The 20,015-nt window shown below is 42.8% G+C and overlaps 3 protein-coding genes across 3 annotated transcripts; 1 reads left to right on the top strand and 2 right to left on the bottom strand.

Annotated features, from left to right (window-relative positions):
* Window positions 1-215: 215 nt before the first annotated feature.
* On the bottom strand, window positions 216-3,824 carry LOC124695635 (haloacid dehalogenase-like hydrolase domain-containing protein 3). Its single transcript, XM_047228461.1, has 6 exons — window positions 3,600-3,824; window positions 3,348-3,454; window positions 1,316-1,424; window positions 1,071-1,232; window positions 697-870; window positions 216-251 (listed from the first exon to the last, which is right to left on the bottom strand). Exons 1-6 carry the CDS (start codon window positions 3,822-3,824, stop codon window positions 216-218), a joined length of 813 nt encoding a protein of 270 aa, XP_047084417.1.
* A 3,056-nt stretch (window positions 3,825-6,880) lies between these two features.
* On the top strand, window positions 6,881-10,413 carry LOC124702466 (mitochondrial fission 1 protein A-like). The gene is made up of 5 exons (XM_047234608.1): window positions 6,881-7,029; window positions 7,913-8,042; window positions 8,852-8,973; window positions 9,574-9,637; window positions 10,049-10,413. The coding sequence occupies exons 1-5, from the start codon at window positions 6,937-6,939 to the stop codon at window positions 10,147-10,149; spliced, it is 510 nt and encodes a 169-aa protein (XP_047090564.1). The 5' UTR covers window positions 6,881-6,936; the 3' UTR covers window positions 10,150-10,413.
* A 114-nt stretch (window positions 10,414-10,527) lies between these two features.
* LOC124702465 (annexin D3-like) lies at window positions 10,528-12,231 on the bottom strand. Its single transcript, XM_047234607.1, has 6 exons — window positions 12,062-12,231; window positions 11,838-11,983; window positions 11,509-11,742; window positions 11,186-11,401; window positions 10,927-11,013; window positions 10,528-10,844 (listed from the first exon to the last, which is right to left on the bottom strand). The coding sequence occupies exons 1-6, from the start codon at window positions 12,135-12,137 to the stop codon at window positions 10,641-10,643; spliced, it is 963 nt and encodes a 320-aa protein (XP_047090563.1). The 5' UTR covers window positions 12,138-12,231; the 3' UTR covers window positions 10,528-10,640.
* Window positions 12,232-20,015: the final 7,784 nt, after the last annotated feature.

Raw genomic sequence — 20,015 nt, 5'->3', positions numbered from 1 at the left:
TCAGAAGAGACGATCACATCAGTAGCTAAACACACCAAGTGCACAATGACAACTAACACACGGAAAATGTTCGATCGCTTTTAAATTACTGAACGAACATGATTTATTTGTGCATCAGACACTAGAGCAGCAAGGATGGGTCACTCCTATTTACCTACGTGCATCACGACCACACTCCAGGAAACCCCTTTGCCCGCGACGATAACCAGTGCCAGTTATCCCTTCACCTCAACTCCAATCCTCTCGGCAACCTGCATCATGATCAAAGGTCCGGTATAAGCAACGATACGAATTAGGCAGGTTGCATTTACTGTGTATATCTGAGTTGCAACCGAGTAAAGTAGCACAAACAAGGACTGATGCGAGTTGAATCCAAGGACAGAAAGCTCTTGGCTGTTGGCACACCCTTCTTCCTGGCTTCATCTGAGCCTCAAGTGGGTGTGCTCCTCCGGAAAGAAAAGGGGAAGTTTACCGCAATGGTGACAGGTTAGAGTATCCATCCATTTTTGCGTAATTGGCAAACTTAACATGTCCCTAGTATCCAAACTACTAGTATTATTTTGTGGGGGACAAATGAACTAACCACAAATGTGACCATCATTTTCCTAGTGAAGAGATGTATAAGATACTCTGCTCCTGAAAGAATTTCCACGAGAATAAAATGGTCAATGTTGGGATGGAGAAGAACAGAAATACCTCCTTGAAAGAATAAACATCACTGCCCCAAAGCCACGCATCACATCCTGCATCTCTAGCTCCCCATAAATCATTTCTACGATCATCCCCAACATGCACAGCTTCTTCAGGTTTGACATCTAAAAGCTCGCAGGCCTTCAAAAATATTTTTGGGTTTGGCTTTTCTGCCTCAACCTGCTTGTAGAGTATTGAGAAGAAATTACACAGAAGATTTTCCTAGAAATAATGATAACACGGAATTTGGAAGAAAAAATAACTGACTACACATAGCTCATAGGCAGAATATAACATAAACATGCTAACTTGCAGCTGTACAGGAACAGAGAGCGCTGAACCTTAACATCTAAGCCATTTTGCAATAACAGTCAACATACCTCAGCAGACACGGCAACTGCATCAAACCAGCAATCACATTTCAAGGCCTGTAGAAGTGGCCGTAGACGGGTATCAAAATTGGAGACAACAGCAGTTTTAACACCAGCCTTTCTTAAAGCTTGAAACACATCTTCAGCATCAGGATCACAAAGCTTCCAAGCCTAGCAAGCATAAACATAATTTCTCATTGTGTCTATCAGGCAAAGAAAATTAGTTTGACTTGTTAACCACAGTTAAGCCTCACCTTTTCTGTCATATAGTATTGGTATAGTTCCTCAAAGTACTCCAAGTCTGAACACCCTGTAGAAGATGAGACTATGTGTTGCCAAAAGGTTCTTCCGTCATCGACATATCTGGACCAAGTAGGAAATAAATAGAATGAGATCTTCGGTCAACAGATAGGACCTGAGATCAGTAACATACCACACACAACAAAGGAAGGGGTTATGCTCAAGCGATTAAAGATCCTCTAAATGAGTGCAGGGATCCAAAAAGTGGTGTTGCTAATAAGTAATAAAGGAAGAATGAATAAGTGGAAGAACATAAAGAGCTTAGCATTTAACATGCTGCATGAACCAGGGAGGCACATAAGATCAGAAACTGTGTCAAGCTTTAACAAAACAAGCTCTATCATGCTGGAAATTCTGGCAACTCCATAACTGAACCTTTTAGACATTATTAAAGATCCTAGCCTGATGATTAAGGCACTGACTATGCCGATAGAGGGTGGCAAAACAAAATGTGCACCACTTGGTAAGTTGGTATAGTTGTTGGATTGCAAATGGCAAATGCGTGACCGGATGTTCGCCATATAAATGGCATAGGAGGAAACAGGGATGGTCGAGGATGAGGATTATGTGGTGGCGGACGATGCAGTGGCTTAAGAGGCAATGGAATCGGCAGTTTTGGAGGAGGTCGCAGCACCGTCCATATGCCTGTATTACACATGGTGACCTTGGTGAAAGAAATGAAGAAGACTTATGAGAAATTCAGAAGCCACAGCACCGGTGGTAATTAACATGCAAGTTTAGCTAGCCATTGCTATATGTTCAATCACGAGGTTCTGTGTTTATATAAAATAGCAAGATATTGAGAACTGAGAATGACAGCGAGAGCTATAGGAAGTTACAAACGTATTAACAGAAAGAGGCAAAGGGGTGTGTCGATTGCGCGTGGGATCCATGCATAAGCAAGAGCTGCAGTGCAGAAGCGGTGGCGGAGCTTGGCAGGAAATACGAGGAGGCCAAGCAGACTACCTGTGCTTAAATTTTGAAAATTGATTGATACTTAAGTTGTATATTTAAGGATTTTACTAAGCCTTTTTCAAGAGTAGAAGAGGTCACGGTCCACCTTGACTATGGAGAAGCTCTGTCACTGCAGCAGTGTGCAGGCATGTAGAAGAACAAGTCCTTGATGGTTATCCCATAAGACGTATGAGAGGTCCAAGCTAAATTGATGTAAATTCGTTGGAATTAGCACATGGATTTGGCGACTTAAGACGGTCAGAGTGAAGGGCTTGCAGGGTCTTGAGACCATAGCTGAATGCGTCCGTTAACACTTAACACCATTCAGCTGAATTTGCAGTATAGAAGTTCCACTAATAGATTTTAAGAGCCATTTGAGAAAAGAAATAACTAGAAATGCGACACACATAAGGATGGAAAAATAAGTTTCTGTATGGCCAAATGGAAAAAAAAATAACACGCTTCTGAACGCACCTCTTAAACCTCTGCCAGTAACGTTGATGACGTTAACAGATTAAGAAGAAAAAAGAGAGAAATTTGTTTACATGGTAATATGATATCCTGTAAGAGAAAAGTATAAACACTGCACAGCAATGAAATGCAAAACTAGGATACAGCAGCCAAACTATAACTCAAGTGCAAGACATACAATAAGAGTAGCAATAGGGACTTCATCATATACACAAGCATTGACTTCACCACCAACTAAAGAACCTGGTATACTCTGTTGTCGATGAGTCCATTAAAGGTGCAGGCGATTATGCCCCCAGATACAAAAGCATAGTCCCTATCATTGTAATTTGCAAATCTAGAGATGCTAATTTTCCATCAGTTTCCTTTTTATTTGTGATTTGCAAAACAAGGGATGCCACTAATTAACACCTGAACTAAAAGCAGCTGATGTACAAGTGACAAACTAGCGGTGTCTAATGAGAGCACTAGGCTGAAGAAGTGTGTCTGCACTTTAAAATGTTCAGAACAAAATTACACAAGCGAGTAATTAGGACGCGTATATGTGTCAGAAATCCACACCTGAGCCGTGATCCGCCCCATGGTTGCCCATAAGCCCACCGGTATCGCGCCAGGATCTCTTCTTCGGAGTATGTCACACCATACTTCTCGCCAATGCTCTTGTACACCTAAACAGAAGCGGAACGAGCCGATCAGATACAAGCATTCACAGATCCATCCAATTTTCCATCATTCAGACACCGCACGCAACAGTGCACCGGATCGGCATTGGTGAGGAGGGGAAGGGGAACGGTCCGCCGGAGCCGGACTAACCTGGGCGGTGGGCTGAGCGGGGACGACGAGGGTGCCGACGGCGTCGACGAGGAGCGCGCGGTGGGTGACGTCGCCGTAGATGGACTTGCGGTAGTCGTAGTACTCCCGCGCCGCCGAGAGCTCCCACCTCGCCCCGCGCTCCCTCTCGGCCTCAGTCGCCGACGTCCCAAGCCGCCGCAGGCCCGCCAAGAGCGCCGGCGCGCGTGCCCTCGCTGCAGCCGACATTTTTTGCGGGGAAGGAAATGCGGGTGAATCCGCGGCCTGGCCGAATGAGATTCGTGTGCGCAAGGGTGGTCGATGACAGAGTGAGGCTCCTCTCTGCTTTTGCTCGATTCTTCAACTCTCGGGCAAGAACCGTGGTGGAATCCGTGCGGTTTCCCGGTTTTGGGACTGCTACACGGTTTGAGAACCATCTAGAACACGTCGTTTCCAAGGAAGTCTGCTGGTGACAAATTTGCTAGCTGAGCATGCCACGGTGTTTAACTTTTAAATTTTATGAAACTAGTCTTTGGGGTTTCTCTATTTCTTGAGCCTCAGATAATGGTTCCATTTGCAGCATCCTCTGTTTTCTTTCGCTACCGTTCAAAAAAATCATCCAATTCAATGATTAATTCATCGATTAATCGCTACTCGGTGATCGCCAATTAACCGATAAACTTATTTATCGGTCAATTAACTCATTTTAACCCGATTAATCGGTCAATTTGCCAGTCGTTAATCGTCAGCCGACCGAGTTGACACCGATAAGAGATTTCCTTACCATTGGCTACATATATCCTAATTTTGTTAGGATAATTCAAATATAGATAGTTTTAATGTCTATAATTAATAGCATCAATACCCACTTTTGCTTCCGTATTCCCCTCTCCAAACTTTGGCAACGATAAACAAATATCCTCGAGGCTAACTTACTCTTGAACTTTGTTTCAGGGGATGAGGACACCAAAACACTCCCCCAATGTAGTGTGTCCTCCGAAAGTATTTCATGAGTACAAGTATTTCGGGATGCACAAGGTGTTAATTCCTAGCAAATACCCCCCCTTTGGAAAATATAATGGGCCATGACACTTCTTCTTGCAAAATGATGCTTCATATCAATAAGCATCGCACTTGCAATGATGTCGTCGTTGTGAGACTCCTCTTCGTCGAACACCTTCGTTGGAAAAACCCACCTTCAAAATGCACTGCATTATTACAATTGGCAATCATCATCCTATCTATCCAAAAAAAATACTACGAATTGAGTACTTGGTCAACCGAGGGAAAATAAAAGTACCCCTTTCAGTTGAACAAGTGGTGAGCATTGAGTTATCGACTATAGGCGAAGAGTCAGTCACAATAGCTTTAGGGATTCAATTTTACAAAGGGAAAGTAAAAAACATTAGCTACTTGAATACAAAATTAATTCTACATCTTCTTCTTCAAGCCTTGGCTTTTCGTGATGCATTTTGGAATTTTGAAATTCAAGACGTTTTTCTAACTAATTTTGTACGTTGTTTCATCATTATAGTAGAAATTTTTATTTTTGATTGCTAAATCTATGCCAATATACATTCTCTCTTATTATGTCATATAATGTATGCCTGAAGTTATGACACACTTTTATAGTATAGTATATGGTTCTTTTAAAACATACGCCGAATAAAAGTGGTGCATCAGGTTGACTTAAGCTACAGCTTCGCTCTTGGTTTCATAGCAGCCCTCCTCGAATAACAAAGCTGGACATAGGGAGGAAGGCGGGGTCAGTAGGGGTGGAGGAATGAAGATCGACTCGTCCACATTTTTCACTTCTTGGACTATTTTTTTTCTTGCATCGACGATAATCTTATGCACATGATGTTATTATACGTGCCAAGTTAAGGCCTGCGTCGTGGATTTACCTACAAATCACCAGCGTACCTAGCGTGAGATCTGATCAGTGAGGGAAAATGCAATTCTCGGGTGAAGGAAGAGAACAAGTAATTGGAATGAAGGATAAGGGCCCGTTCGGAGCGTGGGTATAGAAAACATGGAAATGTAAGGAAACAGAGGGAATATGAAAGGATAGTGGATGCAAAACTGAGGATCGAGAAACCACGGGAAAATTATAGGAATTGCTGTTCGGATGGGTAGTGGAAACTGCAGAATTATTTGAATTGTTTATAAAGCTGCAGAGTGATTGCTCTTGTCCTCTATCTGACGCACACCACCTGAATGGATTTATTTATTCAGGATCACATGGCTGCAGCGAACCTCCTCCTCGGGCTTCCGCGCAAACATGAGCTATGGGTAGATGTTTTCAATTCCGTGGAATGAGTGTGACGACGGAAGTTTTCCTCCAAAATACCGTTCACATTTCCTGCGTTCCGAACGCATGCAAAGGAAAATATTCCATAGGAACAGCGTTCCTACGGAATTCCTCTAAAATTCCCGTGAGCCGAACGGAGCCTAAAACCTCATTCATGTCTTCATGCTCCCAGAGGAGCGGATACAATACACATAGTACAGTTTTTTTTCCTAATTCGTTTTTAAAGCGAGTTTAAGGAAAATGTGGCAGTGACACCACAAGATATTTTCGGAACTTGTATTTTAAGATTTTGCAACCTGAATTATGTCTGAAAATTTGGCATTTTAAGCTTTTCTGTCCCTGTTTCCAGAAATTTCTGGCCCATCATTGGCACAATTCCTTTGGACTCGTTGACACAACCGTCACGCCATGGATGGATGCATCTGTTCCTCCCTTTGTTACCGGCTGGCGGTGGCGGCTAGTTCAACTAGCCTAGTTGGTTGGGTACCTGACCCGGACTTTTGGCTCTCGGGTGCAGGCGCACCCTATATACTCTAAAAAATGTAGTAATTTCAAATAAAGTCAAAAAAATTCGAATCCTTTTGGGAATCAAAGATAATCAAGTATTGTACTCGTATAAATTTGTTTGGCCAAAAAATGTTTCACATTGACTTCAGGCAAAAAAATAACAAATCTATGACGAATATAGCGTGAATAGTACTTTAATATAGGACCTTCAAGTCTGTTTTTTTCACCCAGGAAACAAGAGAAGTTATTCCATGGTGAATCTTTCGTATACGAGTACAATACATGATCATCTTTGATTCCCAAAAACATTTGAATTTTTTTGACCTTTTTCTGAATTATTATATTTTTTTTTCATATAGGGTGCGCTTGCTCCCAGGTTCACCCATGCAATTTCGGTTGGGTACCTTCCTTTCTTCCTTAGTCACCAAGGTTCCATTTCCTTCACCAAGCAAAAACCTCCTATAAAACACAACTCGCCCAAACAAAATCAAACAAACCCAGAAAAAAGCAACTGAAAAGAGAGGGCGGCGAGGAGGAGACGAGATGGAGGGGCACGTCGGGCAGTTCTTCGAGTCGGTGAGCTCCATCTTCCGCGGCAGCGACACCCTCCCCGTCTGCGACCGCGACATCATCGCCGTAAGCACCCTCCCCATCCACACCCGCGCCCCTTCCTCGAGTAGCCCCATGGATTTCTTACTCCGCTCTGCTGCTGGGGCGCCGAATTTCCGCTGGGATGTGCGGGGATTCGCGAATTAGGCGCGTTTTAGCAGTCCGTGCCAGCTTGTTAGTTCCTGCGCTTCGGGGAATTGCGTGGAATTTTGCGTCCGGTCATGGGGATTTTGGGGGTTTGCTCTGCTAGGCTGCGGAATCCCTAGATACTTGCTCCACGCCTTCGTCTATCTAAAATAGGTGCTCGTTATGCTATTTTAATGGCTTTCAGGTATCGGACTTTATGTGATTCTGCTACTTGATTACTCAGTTGAGCCAATTCCCGTGCGTCCCAAACCATTACCCGACCGATTGAGCATAGTGCCTTGTGCTTCCGGGGGCAAATTTACGGAATGTGCCTGGATTAACAAACAAGGTGTGTGTTGGCACCACGTGCTGGCACGGTAGCCCTTGATTCTCAGCGAATTGTCTGGAAACTGTGGTGTGGTCATGTGGATTTCAGGGGCTAGCGAATCCCCAATTCCCCAGTTCATGTGTGCTTTCATCTGTTCCAGATCGGTTTTGTTACTTCATTAGCTGTGGTGCTCAAGGATCAAGCATTATTATGACATTTCTTGTTACTTTAACTGATCACTCGATTCTGAGATCAATATGATCTAGATATGCTGTTGAATTGTAGAATTAGCTTACTCGCTCCACCCTCACGCTACTGTATGTGAAGCTAGACAAACCACTATCCAGTTATGTGCTTCCATATCAAGTTGGATTGTGCTTTATCATGCACTCTTACGCTAGCCTAGTCCTTATGTCTTCTGGTCTAATATATTATTGTGCTTGTTTTCTGTGTCAGGGTTGTGAGAGAGAGGTTGCTGATGCTGCAAATGAAGGACAGAAGAACGAGAGCCTCATGAGGCTATCCTGGGCGCTTGTTCACTCTGGGCAGCCTGAGGATGTCAACCGCGGCATCGGGATGCTTGAAGGTGATGCATCTATACACCTTTCGATGATAACAGGAATTGAATGATATGAGTAGTTTACGTCTTCCAAGATACGGACATTCACTGCATTTTCTGAACAATTCTGTTACTAAAAGATTGTATTCCTAAGTGAACAAAATAGAACTCACGTAGTACTTGACTTATTATTATTCGGTTTGTTTGTTCCCCATATTCATTCTGATTTTGTTTCAAAATGGTACTAGTATATTCTATTTCTTAAATTTTCAATTGTTGATCCTAAATTCTTTGGACAATCTATCTATTGAGAACATTTGTTAAGTTGGAGGGCCATGCCCACATAGCATGCCTTGGTGTTGTACAAGTTTCTTGAATTGGAGCTCTGATCTTCTCTTTATGGACTGATTGGAGCATCAGTTACTGTAATTGGTTGTGCTATTTTTTCCTCTTCTTAGAGCAATATTGCAGAAACCTATCGTGTATTCTTGAAAAGATTTGAAGTGTCCAGCCCTCGGATGCCCATTCCAGCGCTTCTGTCTGGTTTCTAACAGCCACGTCTGAAGAAACTTTATTGTACTGTCATTAATATGTGACACCATCTTTTAAAAGTAAAAGCGTGCAGAATTTAAGTGAATTTGCAGCACATATAAGTGAACAGCAATGTATGTTACTCAACCCCTAAATGTAGGCAATCCTAAGCTTCTAATCTAGCACATTCATTTCAATCAAGCCAATCCTACTGACTATAAGATTGTTGTTTGCTTGGTATTCTTACATTCTTTATCGCTGCTTTCGCTCCGGAAGAGCTCATGATTTATGCTGGCATTTTGCAGTTTCTTTGGGCAAGTCTAACACCTCACTACAAACGAGGGAGAAGCTCTATTTGTTGGCTGTTGGACACTACAGAAATGGGGATTACACAAGAAGTCGTGAACTTATCGAAAAATGCATACAGGTTTGACTACTTGACATATCATTTCATTTGTTGCTACAGCCATGAGCTCATAACTACTATTATCATCATTACAGTTATGGTATGGACTATATTTAACTTAGTTCCGGAACTTCTATAGGGTAATTTCATTTTTGTTCTATATTAATCTTTCCTTGGTGAGGCTAACTTGAGTCATTGTAGAGAAGTGTTTTATAGACTATATTCCACTCAGTTTGAAAGCTTTTATGGTACCAATTGAGGGAGTTTTAACTTTTTATCCTGATGTTATTTCTTTATCAAAATAAGCCATGTCATTATTTATTTATATTTGAAGAAAACATGGACTCATACATGAACTATGATCATGTTATTAAAACATTTATAAAACATAAATATATCATGCTGGAAAGCTATGCATAATTGCTCTATTTAGTACAGGTTGCTGCCAGTTCTGATGATTGTAATGTCATTTTTCTTATTTATTAATTTTTTGTTGGTGATGATAATTGTAGATAAATGTTTAGTCTGTAGCTTAACTCTGTAGTGTTTATTTAAATCATGACACACTTCTGAATTCGATGGTAAATTGCTAACTAACGTGAGCTATCACGTTTTTGCCAGATTCAACCTGACTGGAGGCAAGCTCTCACTTTGCAAAGGCTCCTTGAGGAGAAAACCAAAAGAGGTAGGATATGTCACTTAACATGCTATGTCCAGTCTCGGACTAGATAACTAAATGTACAGTGTTCTTTAGTTTTTGCCATCTCAGACTAGATAAATGAGTATAGTAATTATTAATTTGGGAATGCTACTGTAAATGCCAAATACACTCGACAGGGCAAATGTTCTTTAGTAGCAAATGCTCTTCACATATACTGCAAGCCTTGGACGTCGTCAGCCACTGCTGTCAGTGGGGGCACCCATTAAATTTGAGATCAAGAAAGCACATGTTAAGAGTTATACTCTCTGTTTATTCACATGCCACGAAAATAAATGTTGGTCCATCCTCTAATTATTTGTCACACCATTTCTGACCTGTACCACTTGGTTCCATTCAAAGGATTGACATGACTGACTGGCTGGTGTATAAATGCAGATGGTATGATTGGCATGGCCATTGTCACTGGCGCGTTTGGACTTGTGGGGCTTGTTGCTGGTGGAATCATAGCGGCCGCTTCATCATCCAGGAAGAAATGAGGCTCTAGTATTAAGTGAATAAGATGATCAGATGAGCAAGAACTTGATGTGAAGTTGTGTTGTCCTACTTTAGTACTTGTAACCATATGCAGACTCAGTCATCTTTTCATGGTAGACCGATTACCTTGTGTTCAAACAAGAGGCTTCGTATGTAATGTAAGCTTGAGGGTAGATACAAGGCCACCATGAGTTCTCGGTTTCCAAAATTTCTCCAGTTCTGTATTGTTGGTGCTTCTGAATAGATGAATGCATGTCAAGAGAGAACGAGATGTTCTGCCTCCTGATAACACAGTTCAGAATTGGATAATAGCATCAGATGGAATGATAAGAGGTCTCGATGAGACTTATTTGGTCTTTGCACATTGAACAAAGTTGCAGTTCACCATCGAAAACAATTTCCTCAAACACAAGATGATAAGTACAGTCTGTTGACCTTTATTTGATACAAACACCCACAACTTTACACATCCCTCTTGCAAATAGAAATTCTTTCAGTCCTCGCTCCCTACCAGGGCCAGCAAGATATCCAGGTAATACCCCGAACAATCGCCGACGACATCTTTTGTCACCGTCGTCTTAAACCTGACCTTGTACTCCTCTTTGATGTGCTTCAAGTCGATGTCAGCCCGTGACACGATTGCCCTGGTGAGCGCGTCCTCGTCTGTTCCTAGTCCTAGGATGGAATATCTGATAACCTGACGAATGTAGAATTTGTGTCATGAATTTTGCAGGAATGAGATGGATTCCATTTCAGCGCTGTCGCGAGGTCACTCTTACCTCTGCGAAATGCTTCTCGGGGGATGTGAGGCACCAGACGGCGATCTTGAGCATCCTCGCAAACTGGCTGCTGCAGTTGTCGATATCCTGCAGGGGACAACAACAAAGCGGTTCAGTTCAGTTCAGTTGACTTGCTAAGCTCGCTGTTGGTGGTTGATTCAGTTGACTTGCTAAGCTAGCTGTTGGTGGAATGAGCTGTATGTATCATGAAAAAATACTACTGTAGTCTGATATAATTGTGGTGGGTAAACAAATTAACCTGTTCGATGTCGCTGCCATGTTCCTCCTTGTAGCACTGGAACGTGGCTGCGAGCTGCGACTTGCTCCTGGTGCTCACGATCCGGAGGACCTCGCTCCCGTGCGGCTGCTTCTTCCTCCAGATGGCCTCAGCCAGCGTCGCCGCCTCCAGCCTCGCGAGGTCCGCGTCGACGGCTTCCTCCGCGCAGCGGTACGATCTCACCAGGCTCACCAGCAGCTACACGCAAGAAGAAGCAGGACAATTAAGCAGCGACAGGTAGACAGGATTGATTTCTCTCTGAATTAGTTGCAATAGTGAATTTCTCATGTGACGTTGTCACCTACCGTCCTGAGTGGCTGCTGGAACGCGGAGGAGGCGGCGACGTCCTCCTCCAGGGAGCAGCCGAAGAGGGAGCGGTACACGCGGCGGACGGCGATGAGGTGGTCCGGCGTGGAGGCGCAGGAGGCCTCGATGAGCACCCACGCGTCCTTGTCGTCGCCCCGCTTCTTCTCCAGGGCCGCCCTCACCAGCTTAGCGTCCCTCTCCGCCGGGTCCGTCGTCAGGAGGATCATCGCTTTCTTGATTAGACCACGAGCAGGAAATGCAAGAAGATCAGTCCATCATCGATCGTGATCTTACATCGATCGCTTGTGAATGCGAGACGGGAGTGTACCTGGAAGTGGCTGGAGAGCTCGGAGTCGAGGCGGGTGAGGAGGGACTCCTTGTAGACGCTGGCGTAGACGCGCCGTATCTCGGCGCGCTGCGCGGCGGTCCGCCGGCCGAGGATCTCCACCAGGGCCTTCTCGTCGGTGCCCCAACCTTGAAGCAGAAACGGAACAAAATCAATGACACCTTCACGACAAAGTCACCATTAACACGACACCAGAAGCACGTTACCTTGCATGGCATTCCTGAGGCTCTCCGCGTCGGCGGCCGGGGACGGCAGGGGCGTCGGGACGGCGATGGTCGCCATCTCTCCCGGCGCGTGCTAGCTGCTCTCAGGCTCTCAGTTCGGGGATGGCAACCCGAAGGTTCGGTAACGTACAGGGGAATGGATGATTCTTTTTTTGAGGGAAGGAATGGATGATTCAGCTGAGAGGGAAGGGGGAGGGATTGCAGCTAGCTATTCTTCTCGGTACAAGCGTGCGACCCTACAAGACTCGAGATCGAACGGTCGGGCCCGCTGTACAGTTCATGTTTTTTCCAGTGTGCATTGCCCTTGCTCTTTCTCAAATCAAAGAAAAAAAATCTATTTCTTCCTCCTTATTGGGCCTGTTGAACGATACGGTCCTGAGAAGATCATGTGCCAACTAAACTACAGCTCTAGTTAATCAATCAATGAACCCTTCTATTGTCAAAGCAGCCAGATGGCACTCCACGCTCCTTCACATGCAAAATATGGTGGACTGATTTTGTTAAAACAGCTCGTGTATCCTTAACTTGAAAAAAATATCTATCGGTTTGCATCGGATGGATTTGTGGAGCGCACGTCCCCACCGGCTTCAAAAGGACTGGACTTTTTCTCAAAGGAACTCATCTTCATATTAATCTGGGCATGCATGCCACGGCAGAATAATATATTCGTGTGTGCTCCACGAGGATTATAGGAAATGATTGACACCAAAACTACAATGAAGTGAAATTCAATCCACAAGATGTGGCAAAGATGAAAGTGAATTAACTAAAGGGAGAAACAAATAATTTGGCACATTTCACAAAAGCGTTGCATTTGGGAAAAGAGTAACACACAATACTGTAACTTTAATTTCCCCCCCTACATAACTAGAATGTTATAGTTAACAAGTTAAGAAATAATCACATTTTGTATCTTGTCAAGTAAATATCAGGGAACCACGACTACTAAGACCAAAGTTCCGGAGAACCACAACTTCAGAATTATTTTGACTTATCACAACTATCAAACTGTTATTGTTACAACCCACCCAAATATTACGATGTAACTCAGCATACAACAATTCAAATTTTAGTCCTCACATATCATAGTGCATTGGACAAATAAAAAGGTGGATATATGCTGCCACATCACACACTAACCGGACGTGAGTTGAACATAACCGAGTCCGGTACAAATACATAATTCATATGTTGGACTCCATTGTTTTGGTTCGACTCATGTCAAGTCGGGGGGGGGGGGGGGGGGGGCATGAAGATTCGGTAGTTTACCTAACTCTTTTCTGACCTAACCGTGGATCTCAGGGTGAGATCCTTTGTTAGGGCATGTACAACGATAGGGAAGGCACGCCTTCTCTTAGTAGTCCATGTCATCTAGAGAAAATGATAAATATAATGGGTACAATGCATTATCTTTTATTTCCATCCCTTGCAATAAATGATAATTAATTATTTTTGTAGAAAATTATGTGTCTAAGGGAAGACAAGTAGTACAATGGGAAAATAGTCTTAAGAGATCATCCCTTAGCTAAGGGAAGACAACCTTCTCTTTCTTCATTCTCTCGCGGCAACTAAGCAAAAATCCAACGTGGCAAGCGTAAGGGAAGGCTGACATCACCCCATTGTACATGCTCTTAGTACGTAGGGTCGGTTGTAACATGCCAGGTTTTACCCTACATATTACATAAGTTAGTTATTTCCTTTTTGCATGCCAGCATGCATCATATCACCTTGCATTATACTAATTTTCAAAACCTAAAATAATTCTTGCAAAACTCTATTTTGGTTTTTCCTTAAAAAAATAATCTATGGTTTTATGAAACCCTTCCTCTTGCCCTTATTTTAAAATAAGACCCAAACTAAATACTTGGGAATAGTCGATACGAGCTAGCATTCAGTTGGTCTTTTTGTCACGTGTGATCTGACCCTCATGGACCCAAAGGTAAGAATAACTGTCAATTTAGACACAATATTGGGTGGACAATAATAGTTCATCCTATTAATTATGGTTTAGTGATGGTTCTTTTGAAATCGTGGAATTCCCAAAACTTCGTTGGAAGATTTGTGGTTTCTTGATATTTAATCTTCTAGTTATCTCAACTAATCCGATTAAAAAGAACATGCAAGATCTCTCGTCTCCTGGTCATCTATCTATCATATGCGCCACATCTCACGAATTTTGTTACATCTGACTTCCATGCCTCCACTCACATGTCATCCTTTCAATCTTTAAAAGTGTGAAAAAAAATCATAGAAAGGGTTATGTTGTATCTTGAGTGCCTATAAAATTTTGTACCAAATTATGACCACACGGTTGACCTCCACGCACTGAAAATGACCTAAGTTAATAGTAACCTATGCTATTCACACTTTTTTTGTGTGTGCAACCAACACGATGTCTTATTTTTGGATTAAACTGTGTAGGTGCACAAGATATAGTAACACATTTCCATTTTGTGCAAAGTTTCTTTTTTGAATCACTCTATATTAAACAAGCAGACCGCCTCATTAAAAACCTTCCAGCCCCTTTAGGTACCCTGGTAAGGAAAATAGTGCGTAAAAAACTTGCTGCCCGAGTTCAATAGAATGTTACATCTTTCATTACAGATGGTAAAATAAAGCTAGGGGATCATCGTCCCAGAAAAAAGTAGTGCTAGAATTAAACTAGTATCTAGCCAGAGTATGCGCCACACCATTAACTTCTCTTGGACAATATTGCACCACGATGTTACCAATTCTTTGCGCCATCAGGTAGCAGTCAGAGAGGATAGCAGAATAATGGCTCCAAACCTCACTCTCCCCATTAAAAGACTCTCTCCATTAAAAGCTTGCACTATTTCTAGGCAATCTGATTCAATTATAACTGGAGCACATCCCAGATCCTCAACCAGTGTTGTAGCCCTCTCAAAAAAGCACTTGCCTCAGACGTAGTAGCATTTAAGAAATTATCTTCAATCTAAGTTTTACCCTACAACCTACATATTAGATATGTTAGTTATTTCCTTTTTGCATACCAGCATGCATCATATCACCTTGCATTATACTAATTTTCAAACCCTAAAATGATTCTTGCAAAACTCTATTTTGGTTTTTCCTAAAAAAAATAATCTATGGTTTTATGAAACCCTTCCTCTTGCCCTTATTTTAAAATAAAACCCAAACTAAATACTTGGGAATAGTCGATGCGAGGTAGCATTCGGTTGGTCTTTTTGTCACGTGTGATCTGACCCTCATGGACCCAAATGTAAGAATAAAGAACATGCAAGATCTCTTGTCTCCTGGTCATCTATCTATCATATGCGCCACATCTCACGAATTTTGTTACATCTGACTTCCATGCCTCCACTCACATGTCATCCTTTCAAGCTTTAAAAGTGTGAAAAAAAAATCATAGAAAAGGGTTATGTTGTATCTTGACTGCCTATAAAATTTTGTACCAAAATATGACTACACGGGGGACCTCCACGCAATGAAAACGACCTAAGTTAATAGTAACCTACGCTATTCACACTTTTTTTTGTGTGCAACCAACACGATGTCTTATTTTTGGATTAAACTGTGTAGGTGCACAAGATACAGTAACACAGTTCCATTTTGTGAAAACTTTCTTTTTTGAAATTCACACTATATTAAGCAAGCAGGCCGCCTCATTAAAAATCTTCCAGCCCCCTTAGGTACCCTGGTAAGGAAAAGAGTGCGTAAAAAACTTGCTGCCCAAGTTCAGTAGAATGTTACATCTTTCATTACAGGTGGTAAAATAAAGCCAGGGGGATTATCGTCCTAGAAAAAAATAGTGCTAGAATTAAACGAGTATCTAGCCAGAGTATGCGCCACATCATTAGCTTCTCTTGGACAATGTTGCACCACGATGTTACCAATTCTTTGCGCCATCAGGTAGCAGTCAGAGAGGATAGCAGAATAAGGGCTCCAAACCTCACTCTCTCCATTAAAAGACTCTCTCCATTAAAAGCTTGCACTATTTCTAGGCAATCTGACTTAATTATAACTGGAGCACATCCCAGATCCTCGTAGCCCTCTCAAAAAAGCACTTGCCTCAGACGTAGTAGCATTTAAGAAATTATCTTCAATCCAAGTTTTACCAGCAACAACTCTTCCTTTGTGATCTCGGAGCACCGCAGCAACTGAACGCTGCATCAATATTAGGAAAGAAACATGCATCAATATTAAGTTTGTAACAATTCGGTTCTGGTTTTCCCAGCCAACAACTCGTGGCTCCGCTCCTGATTCAGCTCCACCATAATTCAAGGCCAAACCGAGAATAGAGAACGCTGCCTTGATGGCGAAACAACATGTTCGCCCTTGCAGTACTGTCTCCTTTGCCACCAGATATACCATGCTGCCACAACAATTGTCTCCTTCAAGCCAAGGGACCCTAGAACTGGAGGTTTACGAAAATTATGTCGAAGGATTTCTTCTAAGATCGTAGATCCTGATCTGTCCACCACAATTGCCTCTTGTATTGTTTCCTTTAGTCCAAGGGCTTCCCACATATCTCTCGCACAATTACACGTAAAAATAAGATGCTTCATGTCTTCCATTTTGTGAAAACTTAGAAGCACGGTATGCAACATGGCTATCCTAAAAAAAATTACATTTTTCAGTTGCGGTTTGCAGTTTTAGATTCTTCATCTCCTCTATTTCTCTTATGTTGAGAAAACATTAAGGCTGCGGTTTCAAATTTACTCAAGAAGCAATTAATAAGGTAAGTAAAAAAATTACATCCGGCGCAAACGATAGATCGCACATACTGCAGCATGTCTTTATGCACATGTATCTTTACATGTCTTTTCTTTTCGAAAAGCCATCTTTTACTATTTAACATATAATTACTTTGGGTGGTAAGTACGTGGCAGGCCAACCATGCATAGCCAGCAGCATCCACACGTGGTAAAGAACATATTTTGATTCCACCAACCGCAGGGTCGATCTGGACGTACGTACTGTAAGTAATTGAGTGGATTCTCATCAGAATTTTCTGAAATTCGATATACAGTTCATAGCAGGTGCTCAGGAATGAAGTATAAGGGAACAATCTTAGTATAAAGGGGGCAGATCTAACTAAAATCACATAAATAAGGAGCTGCTATGGCTTGTGTTCAAAGGAAAATCATGAGCATAGGGGGGCGCACGCGCAGCCCCCCCCCCCCTTCCCTGAGCAGGTGTCAACTCCATGTCTGGCTTATTTCATCGGCCCGCTGAGTGCTTGAATCCGACCTTGCATCGCCGTATGTGTCCAGTCAAACAAACCTCTAATGCATTCATAATAGGGTTAATTATTGGCTTGCCACTACAACCCTCGCGACACTTAGTTTTGCCACTAGATCTGAATGGTGCTCAGTTTTGCCACAACTCGTTCCGTGAGTTTACCGTTTCATTCAGGTCAACGTCCTTGACTCGGCTGTTTCAGGTGGGACCAAGCAGAGACGCGTTTGAAAAGAGGACCGTTGCTGGCCGTTTCACGTGGGACCCAGAAGGCAACCGTTGGAGCTCTTCCATTTTAAATCGCCTGAATGCGCGGCGGAGCTCGCAGCGGTGAGCAGAAATCGACGGGGTTGGAGGCGGCCACACGCAGAGGTGCGACACGGGCAACTGAGAGGGCCTTGTTGACGGGGAACGCCGCCGACGGCGGGAGCTGCGGAGGGCGCAGCCGTGTGCTACAAGCACCTCACGGTTCAGATCCCGCGCCACCTCCCTTTTCCATGTCTTTTTCCAGCTCCGCGCCACCTCTCTTCCAGTGCGCATGGAGATGCCGATACTCCTCTGTCCGCGGTGCCGGGCGACCGTTGATCGGAGGATTTCACGCACATCGAAGAACTGCAATTGTCCGTTCTACGTGTGCAGCAGCGAGAAAGGGGTAAGAACAGGGGAAATTTCAGTATTTTGTGGATATTTTGTGCTTAATGTGGTTGATCTGTTTGGTGTGCTTACAGATAAAATGATTCTTCGTTTGGGTCGATGTTTTGGTCCAGACGTTGATGAATCAGCTGCTAGATGAGCACGAAGAATGGTTGCCCTTCTTGCCAAAAACGACACGGGTCGCCGCGATAGCTAGTGCAGAAGAGACGGAGGGCGGAGCACGCATTGACAGAGAGGTAGCTTTTGAACTAAGGAGGATGAATCAGAAGATTAGAGAGCTCGAAGATCAATAAAAAATTTGCAATTACATTTGTGCATTTGTAGGTGGTATTGTCATCGCACTAGGTTTAATATTGACATTGTATGGAAAGGCATGACTTTGTCATGACTTTGTCATGAATTTGTAAGCTTAAAATTGTATGAACTTGTAACCTTGAATTTGGCAAGAATTTGCAAGCTTGAAATAAATAAATCTGATGAAAATTCGCTAGTGGCAAAGGTTTGGCTTTGGGCAGATGAGAAGGGTCTTTAAAAAAAGGGTGAAAAATGAACAAACAAAAAGGGGTGCGGCTGGGACTCGAACCCAAGACCGCTTAGTTTGGTAGCGTGAAGGATTGCTCTGGTAACCAGTGGAGTGGATGGAAAGATATTGAAAAGCAAAAGGAAGAAATCTAGCTATAGTTAATTCTAGTTCGTGACTTGGTTTATGGCGTAAGGACGCATATGTTTGTACTTTGTGTTTATGCACGCTGCTTAACCAAAAAAAGGGTCGAGTCTTTGTTATTTCAAGCATTACGTGTTTGTGGTTTAGGTTGGAAAAATGATCAAACAAAAAAGGGTGCATCTTTCTTTTTTTGCGGGGAAAAGGGTGCATTTTTCTGATTTCAAGCATTGCGTGTTTGTGATTTTTTGTTTCATACTTATATGGCTACCCTACTTATATTACATCAAAGTTCTTACTTTGATCCATGTTTGTGATTTCATGATTCATACATCCTTTATATATTACATCGAAATCATAGTTTTTGCGGGGGGAAAAGGGTGCATTTTTCTGATTTCAAGCATTGCCTGTTTGTGATTTTTTGTTTCATACTTATATGGGTACCCTACTTATATTACATCAAAGTTCATACTTTGATCCATGTTTGTGATTTCATGATTCATACACCCATATATTACATCGAAATCATAGAAAACTAAGATATATGAGATGCAAATATTGGTAGCCAGATCATCACGCAAAATAACTTAGATAAAGTCGATACATAAGATGCTTAGTTCCACCGTTACACGGAAATAACTTAGATAGATAGATGGGTACCCTAGATAGATAGATAGGTACCCTAGATAGATAAGTTGAGTGACACAATTTGACACGACTCGACACGGAACCACATAGAAAAAAATAAAAATGTAAAGCTAAGAAAACATGACGAGCTTGACGAGAACACATCTTGGCCGCACCACCTGCCGCAGAACCTGCGCCGCACCACTTTCTTCACCAGCGTCTTCACTTGTTGTACGGGAGGCAGTGCATATGTTTCCCAGAGAAGAAGATGGAGTCACAATTTGTATGGTACCTCTATCTTGAACTTTTCTTTGAGCTTCTTCTGCAACTCCTTTGTACCCACTTGATGGTCTTCTGTCACCCACCGTTTTACTTCTTTAGCAACCCATCTTGACTTGGTTCTAGTGATTGTTTCCTTCCTCAGGGTTGATTCCAGGCATGTGTGCCTAAAAGGGTTCACTTTGACTTGAACATTCGTGCTATTTCACATTTTAGACGCGTGCATCCTCCATGGACAATCTTCAGTCGGATAGTGCACTCTGTAACATACTCTGTCGCTCTTGTCAACTTCAAATGTACGCTCTGCCTTGATGCAGTATGTCACAAGTGCATTTCTACACTCACTCATGGATGCAAAGATGGCATCTTCTTCCATCTGAGGGTTTTCAGGGTCCCATTCAATAGCTGGAAGGTCTTCGTCCTCAACCTCCTCATCATCAATCACAAAAGCCTCATTGTCACACTCATCTCGATTTTCAGCCCGACATGGCCGTC

This window comes from Lolium rigidum, chromosome 3 (assembly GCF_022539505.1).
Source record: "Lolium rigidum isolate FL_2022 chromosome 3, APGP_CSIRO_Lrig_0.1, whole genome shotgun sequence".
Classification (NCBI taxonomy): Eukaryota; Viridiplantae; Streptophyta; class Magnoliopsida; order Poales; family Poaceae; genus Lolium; species Lolium rigidum.
Note: the sequence above shows the minus strand (reverse complement) of the source record. Positions and strands in the feature narration are given on the sequence as shown.

Excerpts from the sequence above, each read along its gene's own strand:
- LOC124702465 (XM_047234607.1), bottom strand. The coding sequence starts at position 12,137 with ATGGCGACCATCGCCGTCCCGACGCCCCTGCCGTCCCCGGCCGCCGAC. Across the intron at positions 11,984-12,061 it reads CCTCAGGAATGCCATGCAAG|GTTGGGGCACCGACGAGAAG; the intron begins GTAACGTGCTTC and ends TTCTGCTTCAAG. Across the intron at positions 11,402-11,508 it reads TCCAGCAGCCACTCAGGACG|CTGCTGGTGAGCCTGGTGAG; the intron begins GTAGGTGACAAC and ends TCTTGCGTGTAG.
- LOC124695635 (XM_047228461.1), bottom strand. The coding sequence starts at position 3,824 with ATGTCGGCTGCAGCGAGGGCACGCGCGCCGGCGCTCTTGGCGGGCCTG. Across the intron at positions 871-1,070 it reads CAGTTGCCGTGTCTGCTGAG|GTTGAGGCAGAAAAGCCAAA; the intron begins GTATGTTGACTG and ends CTCTACAAGCAG. Across the intron at positions 252-696 it reads ATGTTTATTCTTTCAAGGAG|GTTGCCGAGAGGATTGGAGT; the intron begins GTATTTCTGTTC and ends ATCATGATGCAG.
- LOC124702466 (XM_047234608.1), top strand. The coding sequence starts at position 6,937 with ATGGAGGGGCACGTCGGGCAGTTCTTCGAGTCGGTGAGCTCCATCTTC. Across the intron at positions 8,974-9,573 it reads TTATCGAAAAATGCATACAG|ATTCAACCTGACTGGAGGCA; the intron begins GTTTGACTACTT and ends CGTTTTTGCCAG. Across the intron at positions 9,638-10,048 it reads TGAGGAGAAAACCAAAAGAG|ATGGTATGATTGGCATGGCC; the intron begins GTAGGATATGTC and ends GTATAAATGCAG.